The 20,011-nt window shown below is 40.6% G+C and overlaps 1 protein-coding gene across 1 annotated transcript in view; it reads right to left on the minus strand.

Moving 5' to 3' along the window:
- Nucleotides 1–353: 353 nt before the first annotated feature.
- tmem104 (transmembrane protein 104) overlaps nucleotides 354–20,011 on the minus strand; it is a 77,046-nt gene continuing 57,388 nt past the window's right edge. The window contains 3 exon segments of the mRNA XM_029437500.1: nucleotides 354–1,381; nucleotides 1,383–1,519; nucleotides 12,988–13,081. Coding sequence (XP_029293360.1) covers nucleotides 755–1,381; nucleotides 1,383–1,519; nucleotides 12,988–13,081 — 858 coding nt within the window. The 3' untranslated portion in view covers nucleotides 354–754.

Here is a 20,011-nt window from a genome sequence, read left to right on the forward strand (position 1 = left end):
TGATCAACCCCCGATCAGTTCGTTTGTCTTCTTCTGTTGGTTTCTGTTCCCGTTTCATTATCAACTTGTGTAGACACCGAGCAGTTTAGCCGCAGAACACCAGTCTGGAGGGGACAGACTTTCTCTCGTCACTACTCTTTGTAACACATCTTTATTGGGAAGTTCTTCCCAATGCCCTGCCTTTAGCTTGTTGTTGACTTGAATGAGGCGTACTAGAATAAAGAGTTACAGGATGGACAAACCGCAGAACTTTCAAGGCGACAGTCCCGAAACCTTCCAGCGTCAGAGACGAGGGATCGATAATGTTTGTAGCTTTCTGAAACTTTACGCAGTGTCGGACGACTCTTCATACGACCCACAGAACTCTTCATACGACCCACAGAACTCTTCATACGACCCACAGAACTCTTCATACGACCCACAGAACTCTTCAGATACATTTCTTTAAAATTAGTGTTCTTAAAATCTTCATTAAAACCTCCAACTATCAAGTGTTTGTTGACCAAACATCCGTTTAATAAATGTCCCTTTCCAATTCCCTTTTATTGTTGTCATGCACTGTTCCAGCTTCTTTGATGGAACATGAACAGTTGACATTTGGTCCCTTTTAACAAACTTCATAAATTACTCTTAATTACATCTATTATAAGCACAAACCAGTCCCGTAGAAAGGCACACTGTCCAACCAGCAGCAAGTAAGGCCTCGTGTACAGAAACAAAGACTGGCCAAACATTACAACTTGGAACAGCGAGTTCATTTCTTTATGTCAGTCAGGATAATGTTGGCTGTGACGAACATGATGCAGAAGGCGGCCCACACTAAAACAAACCACACCCAAAAGGCGTGGCGGAAAGGAGACCGGTGCTTGTTGATGGCGTCCCTGCCGACCACGGGCTCCAGGTGGCGTCGAGAGAAATACACGAGGCAGGCCGGGATAATGTACTGGACGCAAGTGCCGGCATAGGCTCCTGTAATGCCCACCAGGGACTCCAGGTTGTGGGTGAAGAAGGCCACCACGATTGGCGGAACCAGGGTAATGAGCGGAAACACCACGCGGTCCACCACCCACGGGTAGGTGCCTCCGTCCCGGTGGAACAGGGTTTTCCAGTTGTTGCGAAGTGTGACGGCGATGATGGGGAAGTTGGTGCTGATGGTGAAAACTGGGAACAGACCCAGGAAGTAGCGCAGGAACGGAATATTGACCACGTTGCAGTTGTCCGTGAAGTTCAGCGTGTACATGTCGTGTAGCAACGAGCTGTCAAAGCAGAAGATGGCGGTGAATGAGAGGAGGACGTAGAAGCCGAGGATCAGGATGTAGTCCGCCAGCACCAGGGTGCCCACACGCTTCTTGTCAGAGATGGGCGTCACCAGGGAGGGCAGCTGAGTGTTGACACATGAAGGAGTAGACGCACACCCCGAACAGGTTGGGCACGCCAGAGAAGGAGGCGACTGGTGGGCGGCCCTCGCCGGCGCCTTTCCCAATACGGATAAGAGCCAAGATGATCATCATGGTGAACGCTGGGGAAAGAGAACAGAGCAGATTAAGAACTGTGGCAGGAAATGACTCACAAAGACGACGATCCTGCGCTAACATAAAGCCTCAGACAGAGAGATGCTCCGACTCTCGGGTCGGCCGATTGGATGAATACATCGGCAATTGGACGCATGTTTGGTTTTTCTTGGGGCCGATTTTTGTAAAAGTGTATTAAGGGTTTAGATTGCTGGTGATTGTTGGAGGAGAAGAGAGTTTTAACACACACACACACACACACTATATCGCCGGTTGTTGGGCCGACAGTGGTCGGTTGGAAAATGTGAACATATCGCCGAACACGAGTGTTTAATGTTGATTAGAAACATGTTTAAAAGTCGGTTGAAGTGAGATCTTGTCTAACTGTTGGCCACTACGGCTACGAGCGATGACTACAGGATAATGTCACGTTGAACTGCCTTTTATTTCCCAATATTCTTGAGTTAGATGTGTTTTACTGCTTAATAATTGTGTTACTTATTCAAACGTACAAAGTCTTACTTTAAATAAAACGTGTAGGAAGAGAATTCTGTAGCTAGTCAGTGTTGCTCATTTAAATGTAAGATTAAATAAAACTCAATCCTGTATTTTCCATAACATGCATCAATCAAGGGTTCATATCTATTTCCCAGATTGTACTCACACACACATTATGTTCTTCTTCATCCCTCTCTTTCAAAACTCATTCATTCATAAAAATGTCGTCTTTGTTATTCTGTACATGAAATAAATACTCCCTTATAACTCCTTATATTTAATTCATCTAAATGTTGACACGGTGGGATTGGTTAGCTTGCAGTGACCTTGTACTCTCTGTACCGCAGTCTATAACCCCCCCCCCCCCGTCCTCTATAACACATAACGTAATGGTGATAACTTGAAAGAGAATTAACATGTCATTGTTCCCCGTCACCCCTTCATACATCATCCGACACTGTCCAAACAACCTTCAACAAATGTCATCTTGTTGTCTTACTGTAAACTAATCTCCATGTTGTACTCTAGTCGAACAATCTTTCCCATCAATCAAGCAGATTTACCACAAAACTGGACAGCTGGTTGTTTTTTAGAAAAGCTCCGTGGTGGAGGACATAAAATCTGACAACTAATAACTCGCCTTGACTCTAACGACCACTTTGATTTAAATCCACGTTAAAATATATATTGTGTTGTTGCACGATATTGGGAAAAAGAGGATATCATTTCTTCTTTCTCAGGAATATTCACCAGATGACGACGGAGTACGTGTTTTTGGTCGACATCATTTCTTTTCTTTCTGCAACCAAATCTCTCTTTTCAATGTTGTTTCTCCCGCTCTGGTCGTTTGATAAAATGATTGTGATTGGTGGTTTGCTGTGCGTGCAGAGCGTGCACGTCAAACTGCATGTAAATGCTTAATGTTAATCACCGTAAATCATGTTAAATGTTTTTCCTTTTGTATCAAACAGCGGAAAAAGGTGTTTGAATGACTTTCCCTTCTCTCATTGCTCGTCCTGCGATGTGAATATTGCACAAAACCATATATTGTTGTTAAAAGCACAACAAGTACATCCTGAACTTCTTAATACTTATTTATAATCTATTACATATTTATTTGACTTTAACCCCTTTATCTTTATGATGTCATGTTGATTTCTATCCTTAAAAACATTTCAGATCAACTTGGTGCTTGACACGTATATACTCTGCACGTAAATGTGTAATAACTGGCATCACGACTGAAGGTCTTTAAAAAGAGACGCCACATGTGAATAAAGTTCCTTCTCCCAGTGAGGAACTGCTCTGCAGCTCTTTGTCCCAGAAACATCAGCCGTAAAAAAACAACTATGGGAAATTTCATGGCCTGATAAACTCATTGGAGCCCGGTGAAGATAGAAGCCCCCCCCCCCCCCATGCGCCCTCACCTCCTGCTGTTCTTATCGCATCTCCAATTACTTTCTAGAGGTGCCTCTTTGGGAGCTAGCACGAGAGAAGCTAAAGGAGACCTCTGAGCATGGCGGCCCCGTTACGGTCCTGTGGCCCAGTGAGCCACCTCACCTCCACACACACTCAGCCCGTGACACCAGGAGTTAGTCATAGCCCTGCCATGGCCTGCAGCCAGCGCCGAAGACTTTTATCATCAAGCTGTCCTTTAAACACAGGGTGACATTTAGGAGGTACCACTGGAACCGTAATTTGTCACACATATGCAGAAGATTATTCTATAGTGTCACGTCCATGCACTCTGTGAGGTGCAGACACGGAGGAGAGAGATGCCTGCTGCCGCTCATGGAACATATTCAAGAGGGCAAGTACAGCTTGTCCTAGAATAGTGTTTCTGTTTCCAGCACAGGTGGAAATAACTGAACGGGGTGGAGGGGAGGTGTGTGCAAGGTGGGAACTTTACGTTTCTATTCATCAGCTCCTGCAGAGGCTCTTTAATGTACGTCAGGAGGAGGAAATTCATTTCAATTATCAGGGACAGACTAAGGCGTTCAGGATGGAGTGACAACAAAACATTTAATTAATTAAAATAAAATAAAATTTGTTGAAATTATTAAAAGAAAAAAGAAGAATTGGAAAGTACTAGAGAAAAAATATAAATAAATATAAATTAAATAAGCAGAGGCAAAAATACAACAAGCAGTGGATGAAGCCGAAAAAAACTGTCCTCAAGTTTTAGTGTGGAAGAGAAAAACACTTTACTTTGTGATGACTAATCTTTAAATATCCATAATAATCTGTATTTATGTTAATTCTTCGGAGGACTTTATCATCCTATAATTGTGATTTGATAAAAGACAGCAGTGCTGGAATTTCAAATTATTATGTAAAGCAATGAAACATTAAAATATGTAAATGAGAAAAACTAAATCTTAACGTCTGCTGTATTAAAATTACAGTAAAATAGAGGTTTGGTTCATACTTCTGACAACAAAGAAGAAGATTTTTAGCCATTTGTTTGACACGTAAACATTAGTTAGTATGTAGAGGGAACGAGGCGAAGCCCAAATCAGATTTAAATTATCAAAAAATGATGACGAGATGCAGATAAATGAGCTAAATAAGAAATACTTTATGCAGGATGTGAACTTCCTTCATTGGCTTTTTATAGCACAAGACAGGAATACATCCTGGGTTTGAACAAAGAGCACACGGCTACATTCCTCCCTCCTCGTTTCACACTTTCCGTACGTTTCCATTATATCAGAGTAGATTGAAACACTCTGAAGTCTGTGAACCTGTTGCACAATTGTTCGATATTTAATGCATCTTTGGCTAACATCCAATGTAATCTGTGGCTCCGGGGGAAAGCTCTGCGAGTCGCACTCCAACCTGAACCCTCCGTGTACACCCAGGTCACATATATGGGCAACAGACCAACCTCCAAGGACGAGGACACACGGAGGTAGTGCTGCAAATTCTGGTTGTTTTCATTATAGATCAATCTGTCTATAAAGTCTTTAAAATGCAAAACAAAAAGCCATTTACAACTTGTCCACGATGATGTTAACATATTTGATTTACTGTCAAATGTGACAGATAAAAACTGCAAATTCTCCCGTTTGAGAAGCTGAGAGCTGAGAAGTCTGTTTTGTTCTTGAGATGACTGAAATGCAGCTCTACACAACACAAACACAGTCACATGAACAAATATCCTTACATCCTATTCAAGGCCATAAAACACAAATGTCTGCTATATTTCTTTCCCCCCCAAAAACATCTTTAACGTGTGAAGGAGCCACCTCTACTACCCATCTGTCTGCTCTTCTTTCTCCTTCAAACTCTCCTCTTCGTCCCACTTGTCTGTCCGTACGAAGCTGTGTGTGAACCCACGAGCACAGACACAGGGAGGGTGCAGGACAGGAGAAAGAAGCTTGTTCCTCTCTAACGGCAATATTTGCAGGCTGCACAGGAAGGAGACAAGCATGGGGCTTTTAATTAAGAGTGCCTCGGGGAGGTCGGGCTCTACTACATTACCTTAAGCACCTTTTTGCAAGTTCAGCCAAGATTAAGATGCAGCAGGAGAGCCTGTGAGAAAGGGCAGCTGGTAAGCTCCCAGTTAGATTTAAAATGAGCTTTAATAACTAAATAATATTCAGAATCCCTCTAAATTGCAAAATCTAAAAGCATAACATGTCTTCTTCTCCCTGCCCACGTGTCACAAGGGTTTAATGAGAGGCAGATAAGTCATTTATCTTACTTAAGACACGGGAACAATTGAAAGTCAATCAAATGGTAGAGAGGAGCCGAACACCAGGAACAAAGCCACGACAATCACGCTTTTCATAATGTGCTCATTTGTCACGACTCTCCGCTGCATCACGCTGCACGAGGTGGGAAAATCACACTTATTGCACCTGTAGCTGTGAATCTCAATACCGCAGCACGACGCAGCCACGAAATTGAAAGCAGCAACACAAACATGTGAAGAAATACATCAGCCTAACGTCCTGTTTTAATCTAAACGTGCCATCTCTTTACTTTATGGTCTTATTATGTATTGACGAGATGAAAAAGACCCTTTTAAAAGATGCCGTTGACTCCCAGATGACACCCATCTATTTCCAACACCCCTCAAAGACCCTCCAATGCGATGAGCCATTTGCCTCTGCAGATCTGTCAGAATATGGAGATTACATGCACTTTCAAACGCTGGGCCACGCCAATACTCTCCAGTACATTGGACGTCTCAACAGGAACTGAGTACATTGAGCACGTGTCAAACAGCCACTTATCACGTCCACGTGACCAGTGCCGTCCATCTCGCAGCCTGTGATTTATATTATTCTGGATGGGGACAGCAGTGACCTTGTGAGGAATGCTTCGATTTAACAACCCTCCAAAGGAACGCTCCTACAGATGTATTCTCACTCCTGGCAAACAAAGCTGTTTCTGTTAAGCCAAGGCTGGCAGACACTCTCAATGCTCCAAGGAGTCATTGACTGCGTATGGAGAAGGACTCTTCAGAGGCTACCTCAGAAGAGATGGGATTCCTGAACTCAATTAATGAGGATAAAATGGTAGAAGGTGTGAGGTGATCAATCTCAAGTTCGACGAAAGCAAGAGAAGGCCGCAGGAGAGAAAGACTTGGACACTTAAACGTGAGAAATTCATTGATGATAGTGAGAAGGTCAAGGAGTTCTCAGCCGTGTGAGAGAGAAGTGGCACTACTGCTGTTTAAAACACTGAGGGATGTGAATCGCACGCCTCCATGACCGTCCATTTCTTATTATCTAACTTAGCTTTCCGACAGTTGTGCATGACCAACGACGGAACACCATGCGATACAAACCTGAGGTGACGCACCCTAATTCTTCCCTGATAATGCTACAATATGAACAGCAAATGTGTGTTAAAGTTTGCAGGAGAGCTAGTTAGCGTTAGCTGTTAGCAGCCGGTGGGCAGCAGTCCTGCTTGGCTAAATAACGGAGCTAACAGCTAACAGCTAACGGAGTTCTATTGAATAACATTATGATGCATTCAGGCTCTATTCAGTGAAAATGAGTATTGGGCGTAGGATAATACTAACGTTATCATGATGTGTTCAAATGTAATCTTAAAAAATGTAGTTTTTGGCAAAAAATCCGGATGTTTTCACAGCAATATAAAATCGACATTAGAGGGGGAATTATGACCCGTTAGCTCTAAGCAGCTTATAATATATAATTAAAAATACTAATTTTCAAAATAAAAGCTAATATTTTAATAAAAATACAATCATTTATTCCCTAATCATTTTTAATTGTGTGTTTTTAGGAAAATAACCACTATAGATGACAATAAAGTAAAAAATACAACAAAAAGCTTTGCCTATATGTACTTCTTTTTCACCCAACAACTAATCAGTAAACGATAAATAATCGATTAAGTTCTGGTGCCGTTCTCTCTGCTTGTTTGCCAATTTAAACATCTCCCCCTCTTGGGGTGTTAGAGTACATGCAATCATCACATCATTAATTAAGAGGGACACTCCGCTCTTGGATAATTAGTAGCCCGGGCTCTTTGCCCAGGTCTCACCAGGGTTCCAGGCGTTCTTGCTGTGCACCCCCTGCGTTTGGTGCACGACTGGGTGAAAAGTGCCTCGTAACAGCTAGTGTGATCTCAGATAGGACTATCAGCGGGCACAGCGGCCCACAGCTTAGCACTCCAAACTGCAGCTGAGGTTCACAGGGATGAGCCAGCCAACCTCCATGACACCATCCAACAGATTCCCGAAAACAGCAATTAGTCCACTCACTCAGCCGCAGCACTGACACGGTGAACATTATCCACAGATAAGAAGTTTCTCTATAAATGCAAGAAAAAGCAGAAATCCAAAGAATTAACATATTTATTTATTTACTTTAAGTAATAACCGATTATCCCATATATATTCTATCATACAGGTAGGATCGTTTAAATGTTGTAATAAATATCACAACTTAAAACAATGTCTTATTTATCTAAATATATATATATATATTTCATTTCATTTTATATATATATATATACACTGTATACAAATGTTATATATACTATATATATATATATACACATACTATATGTATATATATATATATATATATATATATATATATATATATATATATATATATATATACACACATATATATATATATATATATATATATATATACACACATACTATATGTATATATATATATATATATATACACATACTATATGTATATATATATATATATATATATATATATATATATATATATATATATATACTCTTTATTTTATTATATATATATATATTTTATTATAAATATATATATATATATTTATTTTATTATAAATATATTATGTAATAATCTATTTTATTATAAATATCTATATATATTTATATTACTTTTTTCTTTACAGGTTTATTTAAAGTTCAAGAAAAATACAAGTTAAAAACAAAATCATTTTGTAATAATGTATTTTGTTATAACGTAATGTAATGTGTAATTTTGTGCATGAGTAATTAGTGTTAAATCTCAATATAGATCACAATAATGTCTTCTATAATGGAGCATTATATATCATATACCGCCCGCTTCGTCTGCAAAGGTTAAAAGCCGAGTAAGAGGTTCACAGGTTGAGGATTTTAAGCAATAGATAACAAGGAAGACCAAAAGTCTTCTTTTAAAACAAATGGCTGCAGGTGCGGCTTGAATTACTGCCTTCAAACTATTCCTGCCAAAGAACGGAGGCACCTCTGAGGTAAACAAGGCCCTGAGGTCACCGGCCATAATTAAAAGCTTAGTTGCTATAGATCCAATTGATCATGTCGTCCGCCTGAAGCAGATATCCACCAAACATTCCCCTAATCACCATGAAACTGTCGTGATTATGTTGCTTTTTAGTTACACTTAGATGCTTTAGTCCTCGGCCGACCACGGGAGTGTCAGAAAAAGGAAGATGTTTCTGTTTTTCCCCCCCGTTAAATGTAATTGTTCGGGACCTCCGAACTGTGTTTCTGCTGCACGCTTCATTAAGACCTGCTCATATTTCACTGTCGCCCCGTGAGCAGCACGCTCTGGACAAACTGAACTTTCCACTGAACCATCCACACGAGTCCCGCTGACCTTCAGAAACAATATGTGCCCCCCCTCCTCCCTTTGAAATGGCGCTGGGCAGCTGTGAATGTCCCTGCGGGCAGTTTCTTAGCTCGCAGTAAACTAAGAGCGCGAGATGGATGGTGAGTCCGATGGATCACTGAAGCAAAGACTCTTTAACTTAACACTTCTTTGTTCCCGGTGCAGAGGAGGAACATGCTGCAGTTTATTAGTTTAGTTTATCAGAAGTAACTTTGTGTGTTCTCCAATATAAATCTTTAATAGTTGATATTTTAACAGGGAAAATAATTTAAAATAAATGTATTTTTATGAACTATAAATGCAGAAACACGCACAACTTTTCAAGAGAACGTGTTAAAAATAAAGTGACTTTAAATCTACTTTGATTCAAAGACAATGAAACACTAAAACTTATTTTTTATATATATTTCTTTATTTTATTTAAATTATTATTATTGCAGTACACTCAACAACCAGATATTTATTTTATTTACTTCTTTCTCCTCTATGCTCTGTAACTATATCATTTCTTAAAATAAAAATAAAAATAAAAGATGCTTCAAATGTAAAAGTAAATCAGCGTAGTTATAAACGCGTCAGCGGCTCACGGGAAGCGCAGATATCTGCCACCGCTCTGCAGTTAATAAAGACAGTAACGCCTCTGAGGCTCCAAACTGCTCTGCGTGCGTCCCGGGAGAGACGGACAGGAGTGATTAATACTCGTTTACAGAGTGAGGACGGCTGTTAACTTATTCCCTTCCTCTCATACCACTCAATATCAATTAGAGAAGCTCCCTGCTCCCGTCACTGTTTGTGAGGTGGTCCTCTGGAGACCTGATATATAACATTTACTCTTCCATACATTTATCCACAAGTGTTTGTTACAGTGTAGAATACATGTGCTTTATTTAGTCAGAGGCTTGTGACAAGTATAATGTATTTGAAATATGTTATTAATGGCGGATGAGCTGCTCGCACTCCTGCAACCAACTACTGGCTGAACAGTTAAAGAGTGCAAGAACAGACTGGAAGCATCGTCCACGTGTCAAAGATCACGTCCTAAAGCTGTGCTCCAAGGTTTTGTTTAACTTCACAAATGTCTCTTGCAAAAATAAAAAATGCTTCATCAATAAGGTTAATGTTAATGTTGAGTGAGTAATGATATACGTTATATGCAGCTCCGTCCATCTATTGCTACACGGTGCTGAAAAGATGGACATAAAGGTTAATGAATGATGGCTGGAGTGGATGGTGTTTGAGTCTTTCATTTATTTTTATATATATATATATATATATATATATATATATATATATATATATATATATATATATATTTATTTTTAAATTAATTTATTATATATATATTTTTTTATTGTATATATATATTTTATATATATATATATATATATATATATATATATATATATATATATATATATATATATAAATAATCAAGAATAAATGAAGGGGTTGTTCACCCCAAAATCAAAAATATATAATGTATTAATCTAGATTGTTTTGTAACTAATGGAACTGGTTGTCACTCTTAAGGTTCGTAAAAATACATTTGAAAAACTCAACAACAATTTCTCTTTCCAGAAACACGAGCCGGTTACTGAAGATACTCCACAGGCCTTGTTGTGAGCAGGTTCATGTAGGAACTATTTTCTTTCTACTAAACTACACTCGCCGACCGAATCACAGAGCAGAAGGAGCTCAACAACTGAACACTGGTGTCTCAGATACTCGAGGTGACAGCGTCAGGTGTCCTTTAGGTCCTGAACATTAATGCATCGTCCTCCGGTTTTGTAAAAGTATTTGTAATATTAAAGATATGTGACCAAACTAAATGTGTAGAGATGGCCTGAGGACACACGCTGCCCTTTGCACCACCTTCCATTTTAATTTAGGAACACTTCACGGGAAAACAGAAACGACTGCACTTTGGAGTTCTGGGTTGTCGGTGTCACACTGACCCAAGGTAATGGCTTCTCCATTGCAAAGCCCAGCATGTTAAAGGCAGCGCAGCAGCAGGCAGCCACACCATAACTCATGTTTGGTGTAGAAAACAGGGTTCGCTGGACAAGAAGGTGACTACAGATGAGTGGCAACGATTGTGACAAGGCCAGAGCCGAGGGCAGGGGGCGCCAGCTGCTAACCCCGACATCCCACACACCACGTCCCCTCGCAGGGCAGCGGCAGGGGACTGCAGGTGCATGTAGGAAGCGGTGAGAACTGGTCAGGAGGGGGATGTGTGGTCTTACGTCTGCAGATCCTGAGACCCCGGCACATACAAAATGAGTTAGCAGTTTCCTTATTTAGAGAACAGAGGCCGCGAACAGCTTCTACATTCATGAGTTACGTCACAACCGACACTTTTAGAGAAAAAGCAGTTTTACAGCCAATAAGTCTGCGGGGGGATGCGGCAGATCTAGAGAGAGAATAAAAACACCTGCAAACACCTTTGACTGCCAAACATTTGATCTAAAGGCTCAGTTTGTGATCCGCAGATGTGTTGGAGCACTCGACATCACAACAAACGCTTTAAAGTGCTCCAAACACACGCATCTGATAAGAGATAATGTCTGAACAGCTGAATACCTTCTGTTATCCTCAAGGTGCAGCTCCAGATGGACAAACTCTATAACTCTATTCAAATTCAACTTAAGTGCACAGACAGAAACACAGTCACATGATCAGACGGAGCGTAAACAAGCAGGAAGATACAAACAGATAATCTGAAGCAGAATTCTGGTCATAATCCCCGTTTGCAGGTCAAAGTTGAAGCAGGAAGTGTGCGTTAGTCTAGTTAATGAACAGGAACGATGGCCAAAAAACATTAAATGTGAAAAACTTCCCTCTGCTTCACAGTGCGAGGTCGTTTTCATTCCTTCTGGGATCACTGGTGCTCTTGATGCGTCTGATGCTGCAGGGGTGACGACGTTATTAAGGGAAATTATGGCCTTTGCTAATTACCTGTCTTCTTCTTTTCAAAGTCATTTTTTAAATGACGTTTTCCATCATTAGCATGTCACGAAACTCAACACAGAATTACCGCCTCGCAGCTGTGCGCCTTCGCCAACATGTCAAGTTACAGTTTTACATCCACGTCCGTCCAAAATGTCATCACTTCCTCATTTTAACCTTTTGGATACGTGCGTGAACTTGTCACATTGTCAATAATTGGCTAAGAATCCTGGAGTTATGGCCAAAAAACGTGGTATGCGAGGTCACCGTGACCTTTGACCACCACATCCTAATCAGTTCATCCTCGAGTCAAAGTCGACGTTCGAGCCGAATTTGAAGATATTCCCTGAAATATCAAGCTGTACTCTGTTGGAGTGCGTTTCCTCGTGTTATCGCTGAAACATATGAAGAAGCACTGGAGCCATTTTCAATCATTAGCGGTGGTGGTAATCAGTCACGTACATAACGTGCCATGGGAGGGTGAAGACAGACGAAGAAGAGCGAAGGTGCAGCTCAATAATCCTGTTACTTATCCCGCCAGTCAGCGGACAGTGTGTGGACTGTGTTTGTGTGTTGTTTATGCGAGCTAGCGACGCGGCAGTGCGGGGGTGGCGGCAGCGCCATGATTCAGTGGTGTTGTGATTCTAACGGCAGGCCCAGGACGGGCGGTTTATTTCAGCCCGTCGCCCTGTGAGTGACGGTCCAATCAAGCTTGGGACGGGCTGTCAAGCCTGTCAGGCTGAGGAATGAGAGGAGATGGGAATCAAAGACACAGAGCAGGACCGAACCATGATGGACAGACCCAGCAGCCACACGGTGCAGGGCAGGGATCGAGGGAAGACACGGGGCCGACACAGAGGAGATGGAAACGTGTGTTTGAGGATGCAGAAAGAAACCACAGAATAAAAGAAATGACAGGATTAGTTTCTTCTTACCGATCCAGCGCATGAGGGAGGTGAGAATCTGAAGATATTTGGTCTTCTGGGCGTTGAAGAAGGTGAAAGGCCCCATAAAAAGAGTGAAGACGCACTGCAGGAAGGAACAGAGAGGAAGAGTTGATTACCATCACTTATGTACAACACAGAAACATCAAATGTCCCTTTAACCGAGCGGAGGAGTGTTCATCACCTTTACTGTGCAATGTGGAAACAATAACAGCAACATGTCACACGCAGAACACGTCAGTTATTGTTTTTATTCATGATGAACATCTGTACAATCCTACTGTGAATCAGACGTTATCTTTGAGGCTGTATTGTTGCTGAAACAGCTGATTCATCAGTTTGTGTTGTTCTTTAAAGACCTTCAGCTTCTTAAATGTGACAGTTTGGATTGTTGATGCCATCTCATCTATTTCTTTATCCTTTAAAGGACAAACAATAACCGATACAGAGGAAACACGACGCCCTCCTGCTTCAACATTGGGACATTATGCCACTTTGTGTCACGTTTAGCTTGCAGCTCTGTTTTGATTTCCCTGACATGCAACTGGAGACGCATCTGCTGTCAAAATCCCATCAATCCTGTCAAAGATGGGTGAACAGATTAATAGCTGGACCAATCCATAGTCCACCAAATATGTTCAAATCCTCTCAGGTCACAACTGTGATTGCCTATCAGACACTTTTCTTTATCAAGAGCTGCAATCAGAGGCAGTGGCTCAGATACTGTAGCTCCAATTCCATCAGTCCTCCTCCTCCTCCTCCTCCTCCTCCTCCTCCTCCTCGCCTGACACTCTCAGGTCTGACTGCACACTTTGATTGGCATGTGATCTCAGGGGCAGTCACTTAGGTGCCATTTCATCTGCAGGCTTTGAGACGGGGAGCCCTCCAGACACACTCACAGACACACTCACAGACACACCTCAGTGAGGACAGAATAAGAATCTGCATCAAGTAGGTTTTTACAAACAGGGAATTTGCCTTGTTGTTTTGGTGCATAATGGTCAAAATACAATTCAGCAAGTACAGAAAGTTCAGTCTTAAATATGATAAGGAAATTTACAATAAAAGACATGTGAAATATATGTTTTTTGACTTGCAAAAATGTCATTATAAATAAAGGAAAAATAAAGAAATGTGCGTTAATTTAACAATTCCAGTGAGACATGCAGGAAAAAGAATGCACGTTAATACGCTAAAACCTCCAGAGTGACATTAAAAAAATCTTAAAACTGCAAAACATAATTTCAGAAAATATTACGAACAACCAAACATTTTATAATAAAAAAGCAAGCATGTTTTTGTAATAAACAAAAAACAACTCGCACTTTAGAAGCCTTTTCTCAGATATATTCCAAAATAAAACCGGGTCTTTGTAGTAATATCTTAAGTACATAAATAACATGAATCTAAGTTGTTTGCACTCGAGCAGAAATATGATTGAAGCAAGTAAAAGACATTTACTAATTCATGCTGTAAATTAGCAGCGGTGGTGCAAAACGATGGTGTAAAAGCATCTGAAGGCGTCCAACAGCACCTCCAGAGTGTTCCTCGGGTTGGAACTAATTAATGAGGGAACAAGGGAGCGATTTTGGACGCAGCTTTTACCTCCAGATGTGCAGGAGGACAGCTGGAGGATCTGTGTGAAGAGGTGAAAGGGGGAGCAAACCTTTAATTCTGCTGAATAATGATGATACCTGTGTGTCTATATATTAAAGCAGCACCAGCTGTCATCCTGGCAGAGTGCAGCCGAAGCTCGAGCTCGAGCCAAAGCATAAATCTACAACATCTATTGGAGATAATGAACGAAGCGTTATGAAGAGAGACATGTCTGGAGAAAGAAATGAAATTAATGTCAGCTGGCTGACACACGGCGACGCTTTAGCCCCGATTGTTTCAGGACAGTCCGATCTTCAGCTCTGGGGTCTAATTAAAGATCACTTGGTAATATATTTTGAACTTATAAGACAAATCATTTTGTTTTAGAGTGGCTCTGCTGAAGAGGATGTATGTATATATATATATATATATATATATATATTAATATATATAAATATATTTATATATTAATATATATTTATATATTAATATATATAAATATGCATATATTTATATATATTAATATATATGAATATCCATCCATCGTCTACCGCTTATCCAGGATCGGGTCGCGGGGGCAGCAGCTCCAGTAAGGAACCCCAATCTTCCCTTCTCCGGGCCACATCCTCCAGCTCCGACTGGGGGATCCTGAGGCGTTCCCAGGCCAGTGAGGAGATATAATCTCTCCACCGAGTCCTGGGTCTTCCCCGGGGTCTCCTCCCAGCTGGACGTGCCTGGAACACCTCCCTAGGGAGGCGCCCAGGTGGCATCCTTACTAGATGCACGAACCACCTCAACTGGCTCCTTTCAACGTAAAGGAGCAGCGGCTCTACTCCGAGTCTCTCACGGATGGCTGAGCTTCTCACCCTATCTCTAAGGGAGACGCCACCCGTCTGAGAAAACCCATTTCGGCCGCTTGTACCCGTGATCTCGTTCTTGAATATGAATATGTATATATTAATATATATACATATATATACATATATATTAATATATATACACATATACATATATATTAATATATATACACATATACATATATATTAATATATATACACATATATTAATATATATACACACATATATATATATATTAATAAATATATATATAAATATATTAATAAATATATATATATATATATATTAATATATTAATATAAATGTATGTATTTGTATATATACATATGTATATATTAATATATATAAATATGCATATATTTATATATATGAATATGTATATATTAATATATATATATATATATATATATATAAATATGCATATATTTATATATATTAATATATATGAATATGTATATATTAATATATACATATATTTATATATATTAATATATATATATTAAAATGTATTATTATAATATCTATTCTAAAGGGACGTTGCATGTTTTTAGCATTATATAGGGACTGTTATGCAGATTGGCGACCGTTTCTTTGGAGAAAATGTTATAAAAATAAGACTTTTTTCTTTATCTTTGACAAATCGATATCTGAATGTTTCCAGTACCTTCGTTTGAGGTACAAAACCTTTAAGTCAATTTGACAGATTATGCATCGAGTGGAACAAGTTTACCTAAAAAGTCTTTGGCAACAAAATAAAGAATTACAAATATTCCTCAAAGTGCTTTAATAATGTGTGACCTGAATGCTCAGAGAAAACACGAGGTGGTTCAGAGACGTAGCACGACTGCATACAAACTCAAATACACAAACAATTTGGCAAATTTGTGTGAATTCAAGGCAAAAATCCGCTTTCTTTTCTGTCTGAATTCACCTTTAGAGAAACTTCATTGGTCATAAAGTCCAAACAGTCTATTTCTAACACTTTTAAGATACTTATATATCACATCTTAATACCAGGCTGGTGTGGCAGAGATAGTAATATCCCTGAGGGTTAAAGGCTGATGCATTTCTCAACACTTTCTGGACCACTCATGAATCAAGTCTGCACCTCCGACGGCTTACAACCGCCCATAAAACCCCCACACCACACACAGGCCGGAGGACACCCGACCGCTCAGCTGCATCCCAACAACAAGCGCAACGATAAATACCTGGAGCACCTTCTTCTTTATAGACACCGCTACATGTGCACCAATCAGATCACCGACCAAGACAACGCGGCTTCTTGTGTTTTGTTTCGGTAGATAATGGATTTCAGATCAGCAGCAGAATGTCTCTCACAATCAAAGATCAATCCCACGAGATAGATCAGTCTGCGTGCAGTCGGGATGTGTTGCGTGACACGTGGTGACCCAAAGAGGACGAAACTGGTTCTACACGGAAGAACATTTATCACACGGCGACTCGTAAAATCCTCATCATCATTTCCCTTTTACATTCCAACTATTGGGGGTTTCTTGTGCGTTCGGTTCGATTAACTTTATCGTCAAAGCTCACCCTCGTTTTTACGTTGTTTCTAAAGCCTTGGTGTTCCTGGCACTAATGCTATGTGTAAAAGACTTGAGGTTAATGGGCTAAACCATGTGGAACCTCTAAGATAGTCCATTAACTGGACAATGAGGACATGCAGTAACCCATCAGAGGAAGTATGAGCTCCCACATCAGAGGGAAGTCTTAGTCCTCTGAGAAAAGGCTTCTCGACTTTGGTAGAAATAAGATCTCGCTGACCAGGAAATATCGTGCTTATACCAACAAAGACTCGACAGGTTTTGTTCATCTTTCATTACAAAAAGCTGATAAAATACACAACGTCCTTCTCCTCCGCCATGTTTGTCTGAATCAGGTTCCCTTGCGAGGCAGCTGGACCTGCGACATCGTGCAAGAATAGCTTCTGCGGTAGAAACGGTGTCGCAGAATCCGCTTCTCTCAGAAGATGATAAAACTCCAAAGCTTCTTCTCTACTGGGGGCGTTTTTGCAACATTCCTTGTAAATACACAACACGTCCACCGTCTTCTAGACACATAACTATTTGTACGTGACGGACACAAAATGGCGTTGCACGTGGTCAGTCAGGGGAGACGGTTCGAATTAGAATAAATGTATAGATGGTCTCCTTTTGCAGCTACACTGATGCATGAGAAACGGGTGACTCTGTGACCCAGAGTGGTACTTCACCTGTGAGGAACATCAACACATGCAGATTGATTCTTCTTAACAACTACTTTGTAACTACAATAAAGCCATTGTGTTTGTCCCACGTGATGTGCGTTTGTTGAAGTGGCACATTATGCTGAGAGCTTTGCATGATTGCTGTTATACGTGCAGCGATACGGAGGGAATTTGTTTTGCACTTCACTTCCTGATGCGTAAAAAGATTGAAAATATTCATCTATTCACGTGACAATAATAAAAAATGAAGCTGCAGACAAGAGATTTTTTCTAAAGCAAATCGTCTTAGTGAATCAATCCTTCAGCTAACTCGATAATAATTCAAACAGCAGTAGTTATATTAATATCACAGAATCCACGGGCCGCCTCAGCAGAGTCTGCCGGAGAAATAAAACTTCCCGACAACAGCAGACGAATATAACCAGGATTTCATAACGTAGACAGATTGAATGACACTTGGTTCCGATGCATTTATTCATTTCATACTTTGTTCAGGCTGTTCTAGCAATTTCATCCCGCTCTTGCCTGCAAGGCTGACACAGATTTCTGTCGGCTTTTTTTTTGCTTTCCTCGCTGCAGAAACTGCTTACGTTTCATGCTCAGTTTAATAAATGTCTCAATAAACAAAAACAAATTCTGTCAGGAGGAAAGTGGCATGAATCAATTTTGGCTAAATCCTTCTCCTCCATTCCCTCCTCTTTGGCAAGCTGATGGGTTTTTGCTCGTCGGGAGAAGCACACTCCTCAAACTACGACCATTTCGCTGTCGACAACAAAGACATTCTTAAAAATCAGACGTTTCTCGTCCTCCGTATGAGACAATACTTTCAGCAGCAGCTTCTCCGGCTGCAATCACACACTTCAGTGAAACACAATGAGCGCTGAGTCTGAGATGAGACAGTGCAAAAAAACTAAACAAAGCAGTGATGGATACAAACACTGAGATCTGTCCTGTCGCCTCTCTTTAGAGCAGGGGTGTCAAACATGCGGCCCGTGGGCCAAAACCAGCCCGCCAGAGGGTCCAGTCCGGCCCGCGGGATGACTTTGCAAAGTGTAAAAATTTGTTGTTTTGATCATAAAGTAAAGTACTGTTCCAGATCCCTGTGACCAAATGTTTTGTGCCTTTGTAGACACACTGTGATCAGTAAGTTGTAACACACATGTGTAAATGATAAACTGAGGCGTACTATTGTTGAAATTGCACCTAATTTCAGGTTGTTCATAATGTTTAGTACTTTCTTGCACTAAAACGAAGGGAAACATTTGAAGTGGTCGTTATTTATATGTTATTATGCTCTGATTTTACTGGTCCGGCCCACTTGAGATCAAATTTAGCTGTATGTAGCCCCTGAACAAAAATGAGTTTGACACCCCTGCTTTAGAGGATGCAGACGGACGGTGCATGAGCAAACAATAGGATAAAAGATTCTGGTAGAATCTTCCTCGCATGTGATGCCATGAAGCCAGAAATCACAAGAATCAACAACTTCTCAAGCGGTCCAATTTTAAGGTGTTTAAACCCTTGACAACTATTAGTTCAACTGTAAGACCTGAAATCAACATTTAAAAAAGTGTTTTAGTTTGTAATGCTTTTATTTTGAAATTCCCACGGCACGTCTGTGTTACCATTTCCATCCGAGCGCACTTCCTTCCTACAGAGCCATGTAATAAAAGTGTCAAATCATATTTTAGTCAGGCGATGACACCTACCTGACCTACCTTTTACCGGCCTCTCACAACATGTGTTTTATCGCCACACCTTCGGTTCTTCGTGGTGACACCAGCGTTATTCGTGGCTCCCATCAACACCTCTGATTGCTATACTAAGGTCTCATTACAGACCATGACCCAAATCATGACAGGGATCAGAGAACAATATGTTTTTATCATCATGTCCGAGACAAAAGGGCCCAACAAACCTCACGTTCGAGTCCGGTTGAGGACCTTTGTTGCATGTCATCCCCAAATCTCTTTCCCTACACATTTCCTGCCAGCTCTCGACTGTCCTCTGTCTATTAAGAAGGAAAAAGTTCAAATCAAAATAACACAACTTTCCCAGCGTCGTCTATGACGCTGTAAGGTTATAATTTGGGAATAAGAGATTAATGGGGCTTAGATATGGTGAGTGATCTCAATAATGGTGCAAACCCACCACCAACTGGCAACCCAGGCTGTAGCTGTCAATCACGTTCAAAGTCTATAAAGACCAGTGTTTTGGATTTGTGCGGATGAGAGCGTTCAGAGTGTGGAAAGGCATTTAATTGACATTAGATTGCGTCACTCAGAGCACACGAGCCAATCCACTGGTCTCAGTAATCGCAACATATGTGAG

This window comes from Cottoperca gobio, chromosome 8, assembly GCF_900634415.1.
Source record: "Cottoperca gobio chromosome 8, fCotGob3.1, whole genome shotgun sequence".
NCBI classification, from domain to species: Eukaryota; Metazoa; Chordata; class Actinopteri; order Perciformes; family Bovichtidae; genus Cottoperca; species Cottoperca gobio.